At 35.2% G+C, this 22516-nt stretch overlaps 1 protein-coding gene across 3 annotated transcripts in view; it reads right to left on the minus strand.

The window, feature by feature from the left end:
• Positions 1 to 4: 4 nt before the first annotated feature.
• NPHP3 (nephrocystin 3) overlaps positions 5 to 22516 on the minus strand; it is a 43401-nt gene continuing 20889 nt past the window's right edge. For 2 of the 3 annotated variants that reach the window (XM_045538778.1, XM_045538786.1), the window contains 17 exons: positions 21463 to 21577; positions 21059 to 21202; positions 20483 to 20580; positions 19286 to 19388; positions 18765 to 18847; positions 16856 to 16994; positions 13663 to 13827; positions 12051 to 12145; positions 11364 to 11486; positions 9342 to 9531; positions 8917 to 9158; positions 7145 to 7220; positions 6246 to 6373; positions 4689 to 4929; positions 3224 to 3349; positions 2532 to 2647; positions 5 to 1919 (listed from right to left, as the gene is read on the minus strand). In XM_045538778.1, the coding sequence (XP_045394734.1) occupies positions 1742 to 1919; positions 2532 to 2647; positions 3224 to 3349; positions 4689 to 4929; positions 6246 to 6373; positions 7145 to 7220; positions 8917 to 9158; positions 9342 to 9531; positions 11364 to 11486; positions 12051 to 12145; positions 13663 to 13827; positions 16856 to 16994; positions 18765 to 18847; positions 19286 to 19388; positions 20483 to 20580; positions 21059 to 21202; positions 21463 to 21577 (2362 nt within the window). In that variant the 3' untranslated portion in view covers positions 5 to 1741. Of the gene's footprint in view, positions 1920 to 2531; positions 2648 to 3223; positions 3350 to 4688; positions 4930 to 6245; positions 6374 to 7144; positions 7221 to 8916; positions 9159 to 9341; positions 9532 to 11363; positions 11487 to 12050; positions 12146 to 13662; positions 13828 to 16855; positions 16995 to 18764; positions 18848 to 19285; positions 19389 to 20482; positions 20581 to 21058; positions 21203 to 21462; positions 21578 to 22516 lie in introns of those variants that run through there. The other variant, XM_045538792.1, reaches the window with a different exon arrangement.

Genomic DNA, 22516 nt, shown 5'->3' on the forward strand with positions numbered 1-22516 from the left:
GTAGTAAGATCAAAATTTGGTTTTTATTACATTTAAAGTTAATTCTTTTGAAATATATAGAATGATCGTTCCACCTATAACTTTTACCATAAAGTCACTTTGAATAATATTAGAAGTTTCTGCTTTTTTGTAAGTTTTCAAGTCCAAATTTTAAAGGTACAAAGAATACATGTTATTCTTAAGCTGGTTTTTCCTTTTTTCAGGGTTCCAGAGGACTGGTCTCAGATTTTCTAAAGCAATTTTTTGATGGTAGTAAATTGAATACATTACTTACCATGTATTAAATTATTTATGCCACTAAATAATCAGATTTTAAACTCCAATTGCTTAATTCTAAAATCAATGTCTAGTATATTTGTCAATTCAGTTACTTTGTGCCTTTCACAGCTGGCAAACCCGGAAAGGTATGTTATAGTTATATTTTATTTTCTATTTTTCCTTGAACTCCAAAAAGGGAGACGAAGGATGCTCATTTTATAAAATCCTACCTAATTTCTTTTAAGTTACCACTATAGTGCCTTAGACTTATAATATTGCTTCTCAAACTTCTGCACATATGAATTACCTGAGGATCTAGCTAAAATGCAGATTCTGATTCACTAAGTCTGGGGAGAAGCCTGAGAGTATGAATTTTTAACAAGCTCCCAGGTGGTGATGATGCTGGTTCATGGACCAGCCTGTGAGTAGCCAGGCCTCAGAGAACATTAACCAAAAGTTTAAGTTGAGCAAAGTACTCAGCAAATATTAACATTCAAGTCTTTTTAAAAATGATTCATTTCCGTAAAAATTATACAAAATGGTAGCCAGAGTAGAAAAAAAGAGAATCTGAAATTGCATTTTTAAACAGTGTAGTATGGTTATTACATCTTTCACCTTTACATTTAATACATGTTGGGATCTTACAAGTATTAAAATTGATGAAGATTTTTAAATATATAAATGGTATAAAACAATATCCAAAATGTGGCAATATTTATAAAAAAATTTAGTTTGTACTGAAAGTACAAACATGGTAGACTAATTTGAGGTAAATGAAGAGACAGATTTAGGCCATTTAAGAAGGAGAATACAGGAGAATGTCATCTATATTTTGGAAATGGTCAAAGAATGCTAAAGAGCTTGTTACTAATACATTAAGACTTCAGACATTGTGCAGATACATGCTACACAGTAATAAATAATATACAATGTAGACAGTATGGAAAACAGAGGAACTGGCCCAATTTGCTCAAGTGAAAGAGTAAAAAAGAATTTAAAAAAGTATGGCAATCTGGGATTGTTTTGACTAATTTGTTTCACTGAAGACAATTCAAATCTTTCATAAACGTTATCCCTTTAATCCTTGAAGCTTTCCTCTGAGGTAGAGAATTGGGCTAGACTACTGCTGAAAAGCAAGACAAGGAATAGTGAGGCTAACGTAGCTCTTGAGAGCTGAAAAGAATCATTGAATTCTTGAACTCCTTAACTGCTCTGCTAGCTCTTGCAGAACAGAGACCAATCCTCATGCCATCTTAGAATTCTATTAATAATGTGTCTATATCCTTGGATCCAGATCCCATACAATAAGAAAAGTCTTTTAAACAACTAAAATAGACACCATTACAAATCAAATGTGTCCAATACAATTTCATACAAATATCTGTTAAATCACACAAAGTTGTATAAAAAATTTCCTTAAAAACATTTTTAAAGTTTCATATTCTATGTTTTAAGGTACTATGGCAAAGAATTCTATCCACTATTACCTTTGCCCTTGTTGAAGGAAAACATTAGGAGAATGAGTTTTTAAGCTAAATGTGTCTCCACTTGATGAATGTCGTGAAGGAGCTTTTCCACCCAAGAGTGAAGTTTCTGCTTCTTTTATTTCCATTGCCCTTTTGTAGAGTTCAGCAGCTTTTTCAAAATCACCTTCTTCATAGCTTTGAGAGGAAAAAAACGTCTTAAATGAGAATATAACCTCTTATCAATTATAAATGACCTTATGGGATACAGAAAAACAAGTTGTGAATAATTGCCCATTTTGTCCCCTTTTCTTTTTCCATTGCATTCACTCAGACCAGTCAAATAGAATACCCAAACTCTTCTCCTCCTATCTGTGGTGTGGAATATTTCAGTGTCTCATATGGACACCATAAAACCATGTTGTAATGGATGCAGTGAAATTGCTAAGGTAAGCTAGGTATTCTTTGCATCCTGAGATAAACACAAATGAGCAAGCAAAAGTCAACATATACTTAATAGTAAATTAGCTCTGAGGATAGCAAATTGCCCATATTACTCCCAAAGCTGGCTAGTTACAAATGTAAACCATCCTTCACTATTTGCCATGATATACCCATCTGCAAAATAGATCGATCATACAGCCTTCATTTGCTTCTGGATACTGCTTTAGTATCTCTTGATTAGCAAAAAACAACCCCCTAAGAAGAAAACGTAACAGCAATAAATATTTTGTGCTGTTCTATGATGAGTCAAAATTAAAGCTATTCTAAAAGAGTTGGGTTGTATTAGGAAGTGACAAATATACTTACCTAAGCACAGCTAAATTTTTTAACGTTTCTCCAACTCGAGGATGCATCCTACCCAGGCTGTCTTCATAAATCTTTAATGCTCTTTCATATAATGGCAAGGCTTCAACGTGTTTTTTCTTATTAAAAAAAAAAAGTAATAATGCTTACTTGAACACACTGGATTTGTAAAATTAATGTATTTTAGAATAAACTGACCTACTTTGGTAAGTACTTTAAAAATGTTAATATCCTCCTAAAAGACAGGAATAAACAGATTAATTTATAAATAATTACAGGAGAAGCAGTATAATAGAAAGTCAGATACCTAAGTTTTAGACCTGGTTTGTTAACCATTTGACCATAATCCAATCATATAAGCACAAACCTGTTCCTTTATTGCCAATAGGTACCACACACGTTTCCCACCCATCACAGGCAAATGCCATAAGCCTAAAGACAATATTATATAGAGAGATGTAGGGCATCTCCAGAATTTAAAAAACTCAGTCTATTCTCTGAACTAAACACTTAGTGTTTTACATTAAGAGGAAGGGACCATCTTATAAATCTAATTTCAATACAAGGAAGCATCACAAATAAGTAACATTAAATTTTCTTTGATTATATTTACTGTGCTATATCTAACTCATGTTACATCTATATTTTATACCTTAAAATCATTCCTTCACAAAGAGTTAAATGTGGAAACTTACCATTTGGCTATAAAGAACAGCTAAGTTCACCAAGGCAGTAGCTACACTAGGGTGCTTTGGGCCAAAGGATTTCTGTCGAATTTCAACAGCCAATTCATACAAAGGTACAGCTTTGTCAAGTTTCCCCTAAAAAACAAAAGTGAAATCTACCAAAAATATTAAGGTAATAAATGGTATCTGATGAGAACTTTTTCCATAAATAAAATTTCATATTAAAGGGTAATTTTGAGGGGAAAAAAAAATCTCAGAAACATTTCTTCCCAGTTTAAGGGGTAAGTTTATAGATAACAGAAAATTTAATAGAATACCTAAGCTATGCTGTGCTGAATGTAAAACCATTTTCTTTGATAATTCACAAAGCCCTTTAGGATCACCATTACTCACTGCTACTAGTGTAGTAAAAATATACCAGTTAAAGGTTTGCTACTGCACATACTTTGGAGACCACATCAAAATAAAAAACTCATTTCCCACCAAACCCCTTCCAGATTCTTCTATTTCCTTTCACTTGAAAGTCAAGCAGAAATAGTAATCATGTATCCTTCTTACCAAAGCATAAACTTCAGTGTCAAGATGACCACAAAATCTGAAAACAGTCTGGGAAGCTCTGCGCAAGGACACTCAATGAAAGCAAACTTCCCTCCCACTTTTTTTTTTTTTTTTGAAGAACAGTCATAAAAATTCCAAACATCACTCAGGCTAGAATCCTATGGCAAAAAATGGTTACGTTTCACCAAACCACATCTGGTTACATTTAATTATAGGCAAAGCCAAGAAGGAGTGAAAAAAATGTTCCTTGAATCAACTACAAAGACCTCTCCTGTAGTCCTAACAATTGAGTGATTTGTCATGCTGCTTTATGCAGCAAACGTAATACTACTGGAATTTTAGAATTTCTGAAATACAAGTTTGAATTAGAATGCTGATGAATGCATTTGTATTTGGAATGTATTTTAACAAAACCAAATCAATATTTTAATTAAGTGTGAATATTTCTATTTTAAAATTTTTTTTAGAGCATCTCACTCTGTTGCCTAGGATGGAGTGCAATGGCTCAGTCATAGCTCACTGCAACCTCAAACTCCTGAACTCAAGCGATCCTCTTGCCTCAGCCTCCCAAGTAGCTGAGACTATAGGCATGTGCCACCATACCTGCTAATTTTATTATTTTTTTTTTTAGAGATGGGGTCTTGCTATATTGTCCAGGCTGGTCTCAAACTCCTGGCCTCAGTGATCCTCCCACCTCGGCCTCCCAAAGTGCTGGGATTACAGGCATGAGCTACCAGACCCAGCCTGAAATAATATTTTTAAATGTTCTATTCAGCTATGTGTTGAAAAATTAAATCATGATTTTAAAAGCTCATATAAATAATCTAGCTGTCCGAAAAATAAATTATTTCACTGATAATAATTATGGCTTAATTAATATTATAAAACATATGTAACCATGTCAAGGATTACTTACCATTTTCTTATATAAGATTGCAAGATGCTTCACTGTATATGCCAAAGAAGGGTGATCAGGAGCTAATGCACGTCTTCGAATGTCTAAAGCTCTTTCATAAAGTTCTTCTGCTTTATCATACTGTTTCTTTTCATTGCAGAGAGCTGCCAGATTATTCAAAGACTGGGCACAGTCAGGGTGATCTGGTCCTAGAACTCGTTCCCTCATTTCTAAGGAACGCTTCAGAAACTGGTCAGCTGTTCTGTGAACACAACCCCAAAATGGTTTAAACATTTTATTTTTTAGAGGTCAGAATCCCAAGCCCTGATTAAATGGAGAACTGAATCCAAATTAAAATGAAGAATTCAGCTCAAAACCCTCTCTTCCCTGTTTCTAATGCCCCTTCCTTTTTCCCCTTTTCTTGATAGTCTGAGAGCCTGATAGTTTGAGTATCTCTGGATGATTGTTTCAATTCTCCATTTTTAAAAGACAACCCCATAGATGTCTTCCAAAGTAAACTTTTTATACTTTTAAAATTATTAGACCTAAGTCAAACAAAAGATTCTGGTATTCACTCCTCCCTTTGGAGTTAGTACTAAATAATTTTTTTCTTTTTTTTATGAGACAGGGTCTTGCTCTTGGCTCAGGCTGGAGTGCAGTGGTGTGATCAGAACTCACTGCAACCTCAAACTCCTGGGATCAAGCGATCTTCTCACTCAGCCTTCCAAGTAGCTGGGACTACAGGTGTGCACCACCAAGCCTGGCTAATTTTATTTTATTTTTTGTAGAGACAGGGTCTTGCTATGTTGCTGAGACTGGTCTTAAACTCCTGGCTTCAAGTGATCCGCCCACCTTAGCCTCCCAAAGTGCTTAGGATTATAGGCATGAGCCACAGTGCCTAGCCCAAATAATTTTTAATAAAAGAATATATCATGATTTTTCATAGAAGGTTCTGTAAAGTGAGCTAAATATGTCACATTTTTCTGACGAAGTTTCAAATTTGTTATATTTTTATAACATCTAAAGAAATCCAAAAACACATCTTTTCCAAGAAGTATAAATATAAATGCCATTTTGAGTCTTTTAGTCCAAATAAACTAACAAATAAAACTAGCAGCCATCTATATCCTTTTCTTTATTCTCCATTAGTCACAAGTTTCTTCTGCTATGAGGGGTCATGTACAATATCTACATAAACCCACTTTTCATAAACATATAAAACATATTAGGGAAGTGGTAGAATAAATTTTTAGTTAAGAAACAATGTGAAGCTTGAAGCTCTGACTCAGGTGGGGCAAGGGCAATATATGTAACCTAAACATTTGTACCCCGTAATACGCTGAAATAAAAAAAAAAAGAAAAGAAAAAAAAAAAGAAAAAAGCAACAATGTGAAAAGAAACAGAGAAAATGCCATGGTCTTTAAGTATTCATTACATAACATCATAAATGAAATTTGGCATGGTTTTTATCAATTTTTTTCTAGCCTTAGATTTGATGGAAATGTAAAAAAAAAAAACAGCTTTGCACTGAAAAGACAAATGGATATTTATTTTTATTATTAACAGCATGGTACTCACTCCAGGTTATTTTGAAGATAGTAGAGAACACCCAGTTCATTGAGGGTCCGAGCATTATCAGGTGTGTCCTTACCTAATGTAAGCTCTTCTAACTGTAGGGCCCGTCTACGTAAAAGGGCAAATCCATACTGCAGCAAAGAAAAAAAATTAAAAACAATCACTAAGTAGGTACAATCTTTGATTCTGAAACAATATACTAGGGTCCTAAAAAATCCTTTTTCCTTTTTTCCCTGTAATCTAGATAGTTATTTTAATGTGTCACACTGAATTAATTTAACAGCTATTAAGAATACACATTTCCACATGGCAACACATTCTAAAATTCATAAAAATTATTTTGTGAAAATAATTATATTTTAGAAAGTAAACTATATCTCCAAGTGCTTCAGTGAGATTAGATAACAATTAACTTGTAGATATTTACCAACCCCATTGCTAAAAACTTAAACATCAGGTACTTAAAAATGCACATAGTATTTTAAGTTAAAGAAATATGCTCCATTTAAATTTTACCAGCAACTTAGAAAAATGAAAATGTTTTTGTGTTCAAGGGGAAGAATTTCTTCACATTTGAATCTAACATAAAATGTTAACTATATTTCTTTTATTCCCTTGTCTAACCCTTTAAAGAATTGAAGTAGATTTAAATGCCTTCTTCCAATGCCCAACCTTTAAATGAACTTTATAGTCCACTTTTAAAAGTCTACTAAGTTGTACGTCTCAGTAACGTTAATATTTAAACACATATTATAAATAAAGAAGAAAATGTTAGTACTTTTCTGGAAGTCACTTTAAAAACCTCAAGCTCTTAAAAATGTGAGGTTTATGTACTTAAGATATTCAGAGATGCTCTTTTCCCCTGATGTTCAAAACACAACACAAAAGAAATTTCTTATTACCAAGTTGCCTTTTCTCCTTGTAGCTTTCTGACGAATTTTTAAAGATTTTTTCCTAAAATGTTCAGCTTGTTCATATCTTAAAATAAAAAGTACAGCAAGTCAAACAAAAGAAACATATTCAAAGTATACTTCTTTGAAATGAAAGCACATAGTGTAAAACCTTTTATTTGGCTATTAAATACAGCATTATTCTAGAAGTGATAGTCATATGGAATTAAAAATCTCTAACAAAAATCCTCAGAAAACAAAATCAGTCCTCTAAGTAGCTGACATTTAACTGTTTTTAACTAATTTAACTCGTCTCTAAAGGGCAACCTAACTAAATGATAATCCAAAATTCTAGCTGCTACCACATTTTTTTCTGCACAGGCTAATTTCTGGTCAAATATAAATGTGAAATTCACACAAAATTTGTGTGAAACAATACTTCTAGAAGTTAAAAGAAAAAGTTCTAATACATATCACTTATGATGAAGTAAAAGAAATAATTTCTGATAGAAGAAGAGATGTCATTCAGTGGGTACCTAATAGATAAGAGAGACTTTTTATTATGCCAGGCATCAGCAAACTTTTTCTGTAAAGGGCTAAAGAGTTAATATTTGAGGCTCTGTGGGCCATGTGGTTTCTACGCAAGTAAGGAATTCTGCCATTAAAACATCGGAGCAATCACAGATAATATATAAACAAAAAAAACTGTGGCTATATTCCAATAAAACCTTATTTACAAAACTGGACTTGGCCTGTGGGCAATGGTTTGCTAGTTCTGTACAGGTTGAGCATCCCTAATCTGAAAACTGAAAATCCAAAATGCTCCAAAATCTGAAATGCTCCAAAATCTGAAACTTTTTGAGCACTGATGAGATTGAAAAAGTGGAAAATTCCACATCTGATCTCATGTGACAGGTTGCAGTCAAACATTGTTTTATACACAAAATTATTTAAAAATATTGTATTAAATTACCTTCAGGCTATGTGTTTGAGGTATATATGAAACAAATAAATTTCACGTTGAGACTTGAATCTCATCCCCAAGATAGCTAATTATGTACATACAAATATTCCAAAATCTGAAAAAATACAAATTCTGGTCCCAAGCATTTTGGATAAGGGATACTCAACCTATATTTGTAATGTACTCACATATTACAAAGTTAGTGAATGAGCAGGATTCAAACCCAAGACTATCTGACTCCAAAGTCTATGCTCTACTCTTCACTCATCTGCAGGCAGAGATGTATCTTGTAGTTCTAGGTCTCCCTGTTTACCCAATGAAGATCCAGATCAAGACATATTTTTATTTATTTATTTATTTTTTTGGAGACAGAGTCTCACTCTTTTACCCTGGCTAGAGTGCCGTGGCATCAGCCTAGCTCACAGCAACCTCAAACTCCTGGGCTCAAGCAATCCTTCTGCCTCAGCCTCCCGAGTAGCTGGGACTACAGGCATGCACCACCATGCCCGGCTAATTTTTTCTATATATTTTTAGTTGTCCAGATAATTTCTTTCCATTTTTTAGTAGAGATGGGGTCTCGCTCTTGCTCAGGCTGGTCTCGAACTCCTGAGCTCAAATGATCCTCCCACCTCAGCCTCCCAGAGTGCTGGGACTACAGGCGTGAGCCACCGTGCCTGGCCCAGATCAAGACATACTATGTGAACATGATGCACAGGGTAAGGAAACGAACACAGCTACAAAGCAAAGCCTACCTCATAAGTATATTAAAAAACTCCAACTTCTCTTTATAAAATCAGAGTATTACTGTTCTAAATCTTACTTATTTTGTTTCTGGTACAAAGTTGCAAGTGCCTCAAGTTCACGAGCAGTATGTGGATGGTCTGCACCATAAGCATTTTCTGAGATTTCCAATGCCTGTTTATACAGTTGTTCTGCATTGCCAAACTTTTTCCACTGCACATACACACTGGCTAGTTGGTGGAGGGACTGGGCTACTCTTGGGTGATCTGGATCTAAAGCTGTTTCTCGAATTTCTAGAGACCTCTGCAGAGGCACCACAGCCTGTGGAAAAAAGGGTGAAAGGACAATTAAAGTGAGTAAAATGCTGTTAAGATCTGTCATCTGATTAAACATTAAAGATCTCAGTACAACAAACGAAAACTGCAATAACTCCTTGGAAGAAGACAAGAGTAAACATGAAAAGCCCACCATGTCTCTGACTTTCCACTGAGGTGCTGAGCTTACCTGACTGAGAAGGCCTAGATCCTTGAGAAATCGCCCCAGGGTTTCGTAAAGATCAGCTAAGCAAATCATGTTCTCTTCGCCTTCGCAGTTTTTCTCATACTGCTTCAATGAATCAAAGTATTCTGTTGCCATTGCGCTTTTGTCTTTGCCCACAAACTGCCAATAACTCAGCAACTCAGCAAAGTGTCCTCTGTTTCAACAAATAACAGTAATTCAATGAAAAACAAATTTTAAAATCCACTATAGAATGAAAATGTCAGAATTCATATCAAGTTATTGACAATTTATTAGTAGGCAAGTATAGTGTGGTGAGGTAGGACTCAGAATGTCATCTGAGTTCCACCGCTTCCTAGCTGCGTGTGATCTTGAGCAGCTGTCTGACCCCTTAGACCTCATCATCCTCATCTACAGAAATCGGACACCACCAGTACCTGCCTCAGCTGTTACTGTAAGGAGATTATGGCACACAGTAACTACTTCATAGTGTTGGCTGTTATTGTTATCATCATGGCTAATCACCAATGGAAATTTGCCTCAATCTTTTTTATGTGTTTCATGGTATGTAGTCAACTTCTGAGTTCACCTAAAAAATTATTTTAAATAATTGAAATTTGAAAGAGAAGAAACTAATGAAACACAACCAAACTGTTATAGAGTATCCACTTTGCATTTTCATCAAGTAGAGTTTATTCATCTGTTCTATAGACCTGTGGTCCCCAATCGCTGGGCTGTGGACCGGTACCAGTCTATGGCCTATTAGGGACTGGGCCGCAGAGCTTCCCCTTCTTCCCCTACCCCCTCCCCATCTGTGGAAAAATTGTCTTCCATGAAACTTAGGAACCTAGGAACCTGGGCAGGGTGGGGGCCCACACAACAGGAAGTGAGTGGCGGGCAAGCCAGTGAAGCTTCATCTGTATTTACAGCCGCTCTCCATCGCTCACATCACTGCCTGAGCTCCACCTGCCTCCCCCACCCTGCCCCCCCAACTGGTCCCTGGGGCCAAAAAGGCTGGGGACTGCTGCTGTAGACACTTTTAAGTAGGATGGGAGAACTGGTGTAGTCTCCAATCTTTCTGGCACCAGGGACAGGCTTCATGGAAGGCAATTTTTCCACGGATGGGGTTGGGAGGGGGAGGTGGAGCTCAGGGGGTGATGTGAGCAATGGAGAGTGGCTGTGAATATACGAAGCTTCCCTCGCTTGCTCGCTCGCCCACCGCTCACATGCTGCTGTGTTCCCTGAAACTTAGAAAGACAATTTTTCCATGGGGTGGGGGTAGAGGGGAGAGCTCAGGCAGTGATGTGTGGACAGGTTCCTAACAGGCCGTGGCCCGGTACAACTAAAGAACAAATCTGATTTCAAAGGAATCATGAAAAATTGGAATGGAGATCAGAAATAATTTAAGAGGTGAAACAAAGAAATTTGAGAGAGTTCACTCAGGAGCAAAGCAAATTATGCAGCTATTTTATGAAAAGTGCCTAAATTTCTAAGTGGGACAGAAAATCCCCTTATGAGCCTTAGTTAGGTCAGAAGCTTGGCTTGCTGACTGACTTAGTAGGTCAGAAGTTCTGCTACTGACAAACTCAAACATACCAAAAGAGACAAACACAGTACATTTGTGAATCAGGGTAATCCTTAAATTCAACACTAGACAGATTCCATCTGGAGCCCAGAGTGTGGTTTTAAGGCTACACTTTGAGATATCTAAAGGCCCTAAGAAGCAGCTATTATGAGCTACCTTTCAGGATAGTTTAGATTTAAACCTGCTTAAATGTAAAAATAAAACATAACCTTGTCCTAAAATCATTCCAGCTCTGATTTTATGAAACAGCAATACTCTGTCTTCCTCTTGGAAAAAGTAGATCTCATAGCAATTTTCAAATTGTTTCAAAACCTCTCCCACACTGTATTTCGGGTACCACTGAAACTGGACTAATTTTTAAATTAAAAATGCCATTTTTTTTTTGTTAACAACTGTTTAAATCTGACTTCCTAGGGAAAGATGTTCTATAATAAGTTTCTTACCTTTTATAAAGGTTTTGAGACACGAAGAGATTAAGAAGGCAATCATGCAACTTCTGTTTACTTCCCTGCTGCTGAAAAAGCCAAGGGAGCTCATCTGCGCTTCTCCAAGTCACTCTGTCTTGACTGTGAGAAGAGAGGAGACAACACTCACTAATATCTTCCTACAATGAGATTGCTTTGAAAAGGCTTCAGACAAATGTTGAAGGAAGAAAAATATATTTAACATATATCTTTGACTCTTTAAGCATAATCTAATACTGAGAAAGGCTGGTTAAATCAGAAACTGTACCAATCTAACTATGAAAATAAATTCAGTGATATTCAAAACCATCAACCAAACTCTAAAGGTATTTTCCTAAAATTGAACTATTAAAAATAATCCTCAATGGACCCAACTACACACACACAGATACCTTACATGCACACATATTTTAAACTATTTAACTGGAATAAAATAAAAATAATAAAATGATCCTGCATTGATTTTTCTTAAGAGTAAACCCTTAGCATAATATTAAAAGACTTACAAAATCATCTTTTGAACTTTTGACATTAACAGAATAAGGAAGGATTTAATCTTTTTTGTAAAAATTAAATTTTTATGCTTTAAGCTAAGAAAGAGAAGGACAAAAAGTTAGAATGTGTTATAAAGCCATTCCAGAAGAACAATATGGACATTTATAATACCTTAGCTGCAAGGTGAAATAGTTGATTAGCTTTTGCTTGTATGAAGAAATTATGGTGGGACATTCCATGTACTCCAATCTCACTGCTTCCCAAGCCTAGGGAGAAAAAGAAAAAATATTGCATTCTATTTTATGTAAGTCATTGTACATCTAACAAAAACATATAAAAAGGAATTTATAATTATTTCCATTTTATAGTTGTATAACAAATGTCATTAGAACATTTTTAAATTCAGGATATATTTATATGATAAGCTGATGTTAGAATAAAAATTCCTGTACCATTAAGAACTTAAAACCCAATTAAATTCAAATTTTTAGTTAATACATTAAAAAATCTCAGAAATGTGGAGTGAAAAGTTACTAAAAAGAATTATATTCAACTGATACACACTAAAGGAGCAAAATAAGGCTGTAAAATTATAAACATTTCACATCTACAAATACAGCACGCTCAAAGACTTCATTTGCATTTGTGTACATATATAAGTCAACCATGGCATTGCAGATGATAAGAATTATATTAGCAATAGTTCCTAAAGATTTACTATTATGTGCTGGACATCATGTCTAGTACCTCACAAGGACCAAGGACCACTTCAATTAAGTATCTTCACAACCCCCTTGGCAAACTGGAAAAGTCTGCGCAGGGCTCAGAACTTGCCCAAAGTTAGATAGCTATAAGTTGTGAAAATCTGAGTTATGAAAGGAGGCTGACTTACAGAGTCTAAACTCATAACACATATACAGTTAAGTGCTGCCTAATGATGTTCTGGTTAACAACAGACTGCATAGATGATGGTGGTCCCATAGGATTATAATGGAGCTACCCTGTATAGGCATATCATTTTTTAAATCTTTTATGCCATATTTTTACTATACAGTTTCTATGTTTAGATACACAAATACTTAACACTGTGTTAAAATTGCCTACAGTATTCAGTACAGTAACAAGCTGTACAGATTTGTAGCCTAAGAGAAATAGGCCATGCCATATAACCTAGCTGTGTAGTAGGCTATACCATCTAGGTTTGCGTAAGTACACTCTGATGTTTGTACAACGATGAAATCACCTAATGATGCATTTCTCAGAATATATCCCTGTTGTTAAGTGGCACATGATTGTATAATACTACCAACGATTTAATAAAACATAAAATTGAAAAATAATTTTTTTCTCTTCCAGAAAGAAACTACCTTAAAAAAGTTTCTTTTGGTCTTTTGTGACTGGCATTTTTTTTAATTTTTAAAATTTTATTGTGGTAAGAACACAACATGAGATCTACCCATTTAATAATTTTTTAAGTGTAAAATATAGTAGTGGTAACTATAGGGACAATGTTATATAGCAAATCTGTAGAACTTACTCATTTGGCAGAAACTACCTTTAAAAATAATATCCACCTCATGAAAGTACTACATAAGCATAATATTAACTAAATTTTACATCTAAGCTAAAATCATCACAAAAAGATTGTAGTATAAAATTTCAGATATCAATTTTGTCCTGTAACTGAAACATTTAAAATAAGATAGCATAATATAACATGGAATAATACGTTGACATTTATAAATAAAAAATCTTCTTAAAAGATGCTTCAAATAACACTTACCTGCAGATGTTGAAACCTGAGCAAGCCACAACCGTAGGTCAACAAACACATTTTGTGTAAACTGTGAATAAGAGAGGTCAAGACAGCCCAGGACATCTCAGGATAGAGTTCCATCAGTTCTGATTCACTCACGCCATTGTGACTAACATTGATGAGGCAGAGAATCTAGGCAGAAAAACCAATAAACAATGATCAGAAGGTAGCTCTATCAGTAGCTAGTATCTATTAAAATTTCCATAGTTCTTTTAAGCTTATTAACTTTTTACCTGCACTTATAATTAAATGATTTAATAAACCAAGAAAAAATTTTCTTCAAATAAAACACACTGTCCAAAAGGTATTAATCAAGAATAAGATAGTGTATATATAAAATCTAGCATGCCAAAGATAACACAGATAAAGTTTAGTGAAAATGAAAATTGCGTGAAATATTATTATTTAAAACTAATGACAGGCCAGTCTCCGTAGCTTATGCCTATAATCCTAGCACTTTTGGAGGCCAAGGCAGGAGGATTGCTTGGGGCTAGGAGTTTGAGACCAGCCTGAGCAAGAGCATGACCCCATCTCTACAAAAAATAGAAAAATTAGCTGAGTGTCATGGCACACTACTGTAGTTTCAGCTACTTGGGAGGCTGAGGCAGGAGGATTGCTTGAGCCCAGTAATTTGAGGTTGCAGTGAGCTATGATGCCACTGCACTCTAGCCAGTGAGACCTTGTCTCAAAAAAACAAAAACAAAAACACCAAAACCAAAATCCAACTAATGACACAATTCCAATTCTGGGAAGACTGGAAAAATGGCCCTCCTATTGCAAATGTCTATGAATATCAGATGCATTTCTAAAAACACAGTTGAGCCTGGAAAAAGAAAAGGGAAATCTTCCAGGTGCCAAAAATGAACAGAAAACTGAAATCGGAGGGCTAAGTGCTGGAGCTGCAGTGGAGATGAGGACAGGCAGCAAGCAGCCCCAGGAACTTAAGGGCTTGGGCTTTCACACTCACAGTGGAATGGAAGGTGAGCCCTCACACCCTGTGCAAGGAGTTGGAACTAGAATCCCTGTTAATACTAGGATATTCAAAAGGCTTTGACAGACATTCTCCCTCGGTGAAGGGGAACATGAGGAAAACATTAGCCCACGGCCGGGCGCGGGGGCTCACGCCTGTAATCCTAGCCCTCTGGGAGGCCGAGGCGGGTGGATCGCTCGAGGTCAGGAGTTCGAGACCAGCCTGAGCGAGACCCTGTCTCTACTAAAAATAGAAATAAATTATCTGGCCAACTAAAATATATATAGAAAAAATTAGCCGGGCATGGTGGCGCATGCCTGTAGTCCCAGCTACTCGGGAGGCTGAGGCAGTAGGATCGCTTAAGCCCAGGAGTCTGAGGTTGCTGTGAGCTAGGCTGATGCCACGGCACTCACTCTAGCCCGGGCAACAAAGTGAGACTCTGTCTCAAAAAAAAAAAAAAAAAAAAAACATTAGCCCGCAGACATGGAAAGAATACAAGGAAGCTTGTGGGCTTGGGGATGGGATGAGAAGTCAAAACTCCAGGAACCACCAAGCTGAAAAATTAATGTAAAAATGGGCCCCACTTCAAATTACAAAAGTTCAGCAAGGTTGCCAGATATAAAATAAATTTCCAAAAATTAAAATTGACTACATTAAAAATTAAAATTGTCATTTTAATTACAAACCTCTTAGAAACAAATCTTAAGAGATGTGCAGGAGCTTCATGGGGAAGATAAAACGTTATCAAAAGGCATTAAAGAAGTTAACTAAGTAATGGAGAGTTATTTAGCTTTCCATGGAAGGGAAGATGTAAACAATAATTCTCTCCAACTTAATTTGTCAACTCAATGAAATTCCAATTAACATTTCAAAATAAGGTTCCATGGCACTTTAGAAGCCAAATTCTAAAAATACAGCTGGAAAATTAGCCAAGACAATTGTGAAGTATAATAATAAAAGGGGATTTTCCCAAACAAATATCAAAGCTGAAAGTTCTGGCAATGAAGACAGTATGGTGTTGACAAGGAATAGGCAAAATTGGAACAGAAGAGCCTAGAAACGGACTGATATTTATATGTGAGCTTGGTATCTGTCAGGTGGCATTGCAAATCAGCAGAAAAGATGTACTATTTAGTAAAAAGAACAATTAATTAGTCATACGACAAAAGATTAAAAAGTGGATCACTTCCTCACACAATAAAAATAAATCAACATGAGTTAAGAACTTATACATGAAGGAAAAAACTGTAAAACTTTTTGAAGGAAAGCGTGTGTGTGTGTGTGTGTGTGTGTGTGTGTGTGTGTGTGTGTTTATGGGAATGCTTTTATGAGAGCAAAGAATTTTGCTAATCATGCATCTTTTGAAGATAGCAAAGAATTTTTAAACATATGACGGATATAAACCATAAAGGAAACTGTTGAAAAATTGACTTCATCAAAATAAAACTTTGTATAATGAATGATACCATAAAGTTAAAACAAGAAACAAACAGGAGGCTGGGCGCGGTGGCTCATGCCTGTAATCCTAGCACTCTGGGAGGCCGAGGCGGGTGGATCGCTCGAGGTCAGGAGTTCGAGACCAGCCTGAGCAAGAGCGAGACCCCGTCTCTACTAAAAATAGAAAGAAATTATCTGGCCAACTAAAAACATATATAGAAAAAATTAGCCGGGCATGGTGGCACATGCCTGTAGTTCCAGCTACTTGGGAGGCTGAGGCAGTAGGACCGCTTAAACCCAGGAGTTTGAGGTTGCTGTGAGGTAGGCCGAAGCCACGGCACTCACCCTAGCCTGGGCAATAGTCTCAAAAAAAAAAAAAAAAGAAAAAAGAAACAAACAGGAAAAAGACATTTATTTGCAAATTTTATACTAAAGGATTTGTATTTCGTATGCAGAACAGTTAAGAACTCCTACAGATCAATAAGAAAGACAAACAAGCCAATTAAAAAATGGGTAAGAACTTGAACTAGCAATTCACATAAGAAGAAACAAGGATGCTCAATAAATATGAAAAGGTGATAAATCTCAGTGATAATCAGGAAGATGCAAATTTCTACAAGCACACTATGGCTGCCAGCATTCCTTGAAACATATTTAAGCACAAATTTAAAAAGAATTGTTATTTGCTACAATTCACACACAAATACAAAGAAGGCAAACTAAGCTTCCTCTTATAAGTTTATTTTACTTTACCTGTTTCATTAGTTCTTTATCCACATCATTTGCCATGGACTCCTGGATAGAGTGAAGAACGAGTCTATATAATGAAATAGTATCTTGACACTGGAAACACTGATGAAGGATTTTATCTAAATTGCCTGCTCTCCCAGCACTGTTGGAATTGAGAAGAGATTTAATTTCTTATAGACTGCCAACATGTGTGAAAAATCTGAGGTAGGTAAAAACTACATAATCTCTATTTTTTTGCACTGCAATTAATAACAGTAATTCAATAAAACATCATACAGGAAAACGGTAGTTTTATGGGGCTGCTAGAGTCATGGAGTTTATTTTGCTGTGTACCATTTAATTCAGTTTAATAAACATTTGCTGACACTTACTATATGTCAAGCAATTACTATGCCTTATGGAACATAAAAATGAGTAAGACGTGGTTCTTATCATCCAGAAGCATGCCATCTACATACAGGAAGCAGGGAAATAATAAGTATTGTTAGTCAGACATACAAATGAAATTTGTGTAGAGCCAGAATTTTGAAAACCTCAAGCTAAAATAAACAAAATCAGCAAATAGAGGAATTTGTTTTAAAATATTGTGGAATATTTATCAGTAGTTTCATTTTTAAATATAAAGATTTATACTTTACAAATATAAAGAGAAAAAATTTTAATCATCCATAGTCCCTCTTAAAATACCTTCAATAAATACTATGGAATGTATAGAAAATGACTCACAGTCTTAAATTGTACTTATTGTACTACTGATGTTCACAGAGGCCAGATACATAACCACAACTCTAACATTGGGAAAAGATGGTGGATATATCATGGGAAATCTAAAGCTTCAGAAGATTTAATTTATTGTTTTTTTTTTTTTTTTTTTTTTTAGACAGAGTCTCACTCTGTTGCCCAGGCTAGAGTGCCATGGCATCAGCCTTGCTCACAGCAACCTCAAATTCCTGGGCTCAAGTGATCCTCCTACTTCAGCTTCCCCAGTAGCTGGGACTACAGGCATGTGCCACCACATCTGGCTAATTTTTCCTGTTTTTAGTTGCCCAGCTAATTTTTTTTTTCTATTTTTAGTAGAGACAGGGTTTCACTCATGCTCAGGCTTGTCTTGAACTCCTGATCTCAAGTGATCCTCCCACCTGGGCCTCCCAGAGTGCTAGGATTACAGGCGTGAGCCACCGTGCCCGGCCCAGAAGATTCAAATTTGGTGCTCAAGATGAGAATGTGGCATTAAGGAACAAGAGTACTAGATTCAGTGTCTGGAAATATGAGTTGTACTAGAATCACTATCGATTATGGTGAATACCAAAAAAAGTATTCATTTTCTTTACCTCTGGTTGAGAACAAAGTAGATTAAACTGGTACTGAAGAAATCAAAGTAGTAAAACATTCTAATGCTTCTCTAAAGCAGATTACTAATGGGTATCTAAAATAGCAGAACTATTCTACGATGAAGACTTTATCAGGAATTGAGAACAGAGACAATTAAAAATTCCTGCCTACATCCTACCTACCTACAAATATTCAAGGACACCTGAAATAACATTCTTATATCTCAGCCATTTCCTCCACTTTCCCAAAGCTAGGGGCTTCAGGCAGGCAGCAATGAGTGCTCATGGGTGGGCCCCAAATGATGGTGAGGATGGCTTTCTCTTGCAACCTCCAGTAGGGAAAGGGTTAGTGTGATGAAAATTAGCCAAATCTATTAATAAGTTCTGATAAAATCACAGGCTACTCAATCTTCAGTCATAAGTCACATTCTCACAGAATATTAGTATCACCATTAGAAAGAACAGAATCTGAGTGGCCCAAGAGACTGTTGTAATGATCAGTTCTCAGTTTTGCATGGTGAGAAAGAGATCTGCAGCAAACACAAACATGCAGAAGATCATGTAAAATAACCGCCACTTACCGTGCAATCATTTTGCTGAAAAGGGTGACATAAAGGGCGTTGCAGGTTGTAGCAGAACGACAGTGTCGTTCTAGCTTCTTCTCCTATTTCAGTTTTCCAAAAAAACAAAATGGAAATACAAAAACCACCCTGGAATTAAGCGGTCTTTACTACTGAGCCAACAATAAATATCCCAGCAGAAAAGACACTGTTTCTGCCATCAAGAATATCACACTGTGTAGTGCAAGATCCTTGGCTATGGTCAGCCTTCCAACTGCAGACCACAGACACGGCAAATATGAAAACTTTTTTTGCCTGTAAAATACCTGCTTAATATTATATAGTGAAGTAAACCTGAAGACCTAAATTTTTTTAGTGCTTTTTCTCTACCTCTCATTAAAGAGGGGATGCACTTACCAAAGTAATCACTAAACTCTAATCTTTCCTATAACAACAGAGCTCCTATGTTGAATTTTAAGTCTCATGAGATTTTTATAGGAAAGCTGATAGTATAAGATACCATTAAAATTAAAAATACTTACCTGCTCTTTATTCAACTTAATGTCTACAGACTGGCATTCTGCAATTATAATAGATTTTGCATCTTTTGGATTTAAAGGATCAAGATGAAGTGTAGGCCACAACCTTTTATTTAAAGAAAAGAAAAATGAAATTCTAATAATACAACAAAAACTGTAATCTAACTACAAGTTAAATTACAGTTTAACTGTAATCAGGAATTAATTGTCTTTATACTACCTTTATAAAATTATCAAAACCAATCTCTGTTAATTATATTAAATAATAGTAATTTATTTTGCTCATTCTAACATGTATCATTACTTTCAGCAATAAATCACAACAAAGAGTGTTATAAAATAAATAGCATATATATATTAGACAGCTAAGCAGTAAAATATTTCTAGTTCTACATCTTATGCTTCCAGTAAAACTAAGCACAGGTATTATCTCCTATGTATGAGGAGTGGTATAAGGCACAGTTGTTGTCCACAAGTACTTATAATTTATTGGAATTTAATTGCAACAACATGCATTCTCAACGTGGTAAATTGTTTCTTCTGAGGAAGTGAAAAAACCTTACTCTTTGTATGTATAAAGCACAAATATACACATATATCTGTTTATATACAGTATGTGTATGGTATTAAAATTTCTTGGGGATGGTGATTAGAAAGAAAATATCTAAAAAGGCTTCTTAGGGGCCAAAAATAGGTTGAGAAACACTGCCCTACAGAATTCAACCACTATATTCCTTTTTTGAGGGCCAATAAAGTGAGCTTGCATTTCAAGATAACAGGTGTCTCGTCTATTATTCCCAGCTGGGCCCTTTCCCTGTTTTTCCCATCCAAAACTGTATCTACCTACTAGACACAGTTACTTGGCGCTACAACTGGTAACTCAAACAAACCATGTCCAAAAACTAAACTCACCACCTTTCCCCCACAAACATTCCTGTCCTTTGTGTTTCCTATTTCAGTTCATGAAACCACATTTACTTAATTTTTCAAGTCAGAAACTCAGGAATCATCCTTTTCCCTTCTATCCCAGATCTAACCTCCCACCAAATCCTATGGATTGTATCTTCTTCTTGAATTCATCCACTTCTCCCCACCCTCACTGCCACTTATATGAAAAACACAAATGCATCTCAAAAACGTTTCCTTGTTTCTACTTAAAACATTTCACATAATCTGAAAGAACTAAAGTTAGCATCATACCTCCATGCTGGAGGGCATGTTTCTACATTCACAGAAACAATTACTCTTACATTCACTGGCAGTGGATCTATCAGCCATTTCATGTGTTTTTCAACTTGCTTAAAAATATAAAAACAAAATTCAATCTATTAATCAAAATATTTCAAAACAGTTCAGTAATAGCTCTCCAAATAAAATAAAATTACCATTAAGTTTCTCTTATTTTTATTAAGGATAAAAATCTCACCTTTGGATGATTTATCTTAGAATTTTAAAAGAACAAGTGGCAAAACACCATTATCACCAATTTGAACTCTAGACATTGAAGGAAATGTCAAAGCCCTAAAAATATGGCAAAACGAACACTTTCCTAATTGTGTAAATTTAGTTGTCTTTCCCAGTAAGGTACTAGTGTCTACTGGCATACAGTACATTTTTTTATCCACATACTTCCTCCCTAGAAATTAAGCAGAAATAAAAGAAACAATATCAACATTTTCTTTTCATAAACATATAATTTAAATGCCTGCTTTAGCCATTACTGATATTTTTGTCTCTTTCTGAGTATATTAATAAATTACAAAGTGAAAACAGTACCTGAACTTGATCTATAGAATCAATAATGATGATGATGCTGCCTTGATGACGAGCAGAGAGTTTTTCTAGCCAACGTGGAAATTCTTCCAGAAGCTTAGCAGGATCCAGTGTCAGAGCAGATACTAACCAAGAGTGCTGCATCAACTGTAAGAACAGAACACATACCAAGTAAAGAAGTTATACTTCATCAGAGATGGTGGGAAATATGTCTATCTCTACTTTTTAAACCAAAATCGGGTCACCAAGAGGACCTGATTTTATTGGGTATTATTTTTAACCTTATACAAAAAAACAAGTGGATAATACTGAAAATTAGGCACCTAATTATCATTAGGTACTTATTAGTCCTAACAATTTCTGAATCTAAATAAAATTCTATAATTCCAAAAGATAGTATACTATACCTTTAGAGTTAGTCGTTTAATAATCAAGGAAGACTCTGAGCTGGTTGACATGGGCCTCCCCACAAAATGAGAAAGAATCAGTGTGTTAGGGGAATTCTTCTGTTGTAACTGAATCCTGAAAGGGAAAGAACTTCATGATGAAGCTCCTTTACTGTCAACATAAAAGAGAATTTACAATACACTAAACATTAAATGCTGCCTATCTGTCAGCAATAAGATGGTCAGTCACTTTTGAATAAATACAGAGATTTCTGTTTTTACTCCATTTGTAGGTTCTTTTAAATAATATTAAAAAAAATCACAGATTCGTTTTAAATACAAATTGATGTTAATGTAAACAAAAGTAGTTTACATTGGAGATTAAGGTATTAGTAAGATAAGCATTAACTTTTAATTAAAAATGTGCTATTAGAGGAAAATCTGTTAGGTATAAAAACATTATTTTCCAAATATAACTTTAAATAAAAGGGCAATAAGAAGACAATAATTACATACACTAACTCTTCAAAGTAAATAGTAATGAAAGAAAATATTCTTACTACTTGTTTTCAAATAATATAATGAAATAACAAAGTTTATTAGCTTATATGAACCTTAGTCTGTAATTTGACAAATTAGATTGCATTCATAGTAAAGGTTACCCTTAATTTTGATGTTCTGCAGGATTTATTTTACTCTAGTCTGTTTTTGTCTTGTTTCAAATATTTAAAATCCCAATGAAACTTTTAAGATGAATAATTAAAAATAAAGGCAGATTCCTCTATAATCCACCCAATTCCACATCACTCTGATCACTCCCTGACATAGTACTGCCATAGCTCTTATTTATGTAATTTATGTGCATAATCATAAACGCTCACTTTCCTATTCCTTTCTCATTCTGTACCCTCTGACATTTAAATTCTATACATTTCAGGCCATAAGCCTATTATTTTACTCCTTTGTGCTTTTTTACTGTTTAGGCCATGCAGAAGGCAGACATGCAAGACATTTTGTTGAATGAACTCAGTAATTCAAAAGATGATGGTAAAAACAATTTAATTGCACTGTATCA

The sequence above is a fragment of the Lemur catta genome, chromosome 1 (genome assembly GCF_020740605.2).
Source record: "Lemur catta isolate mLemCat1 chromosome 1, mLemCat1.pri, whole genome shotgun sequence".
In the NCBI taxonomy this organism is placed as follows: domain Eukaryota; kingdom Metazoa; phylum Chordata; class Mammalia; order Primates; family Lemuridae; genus Lemur; species Lemur catta.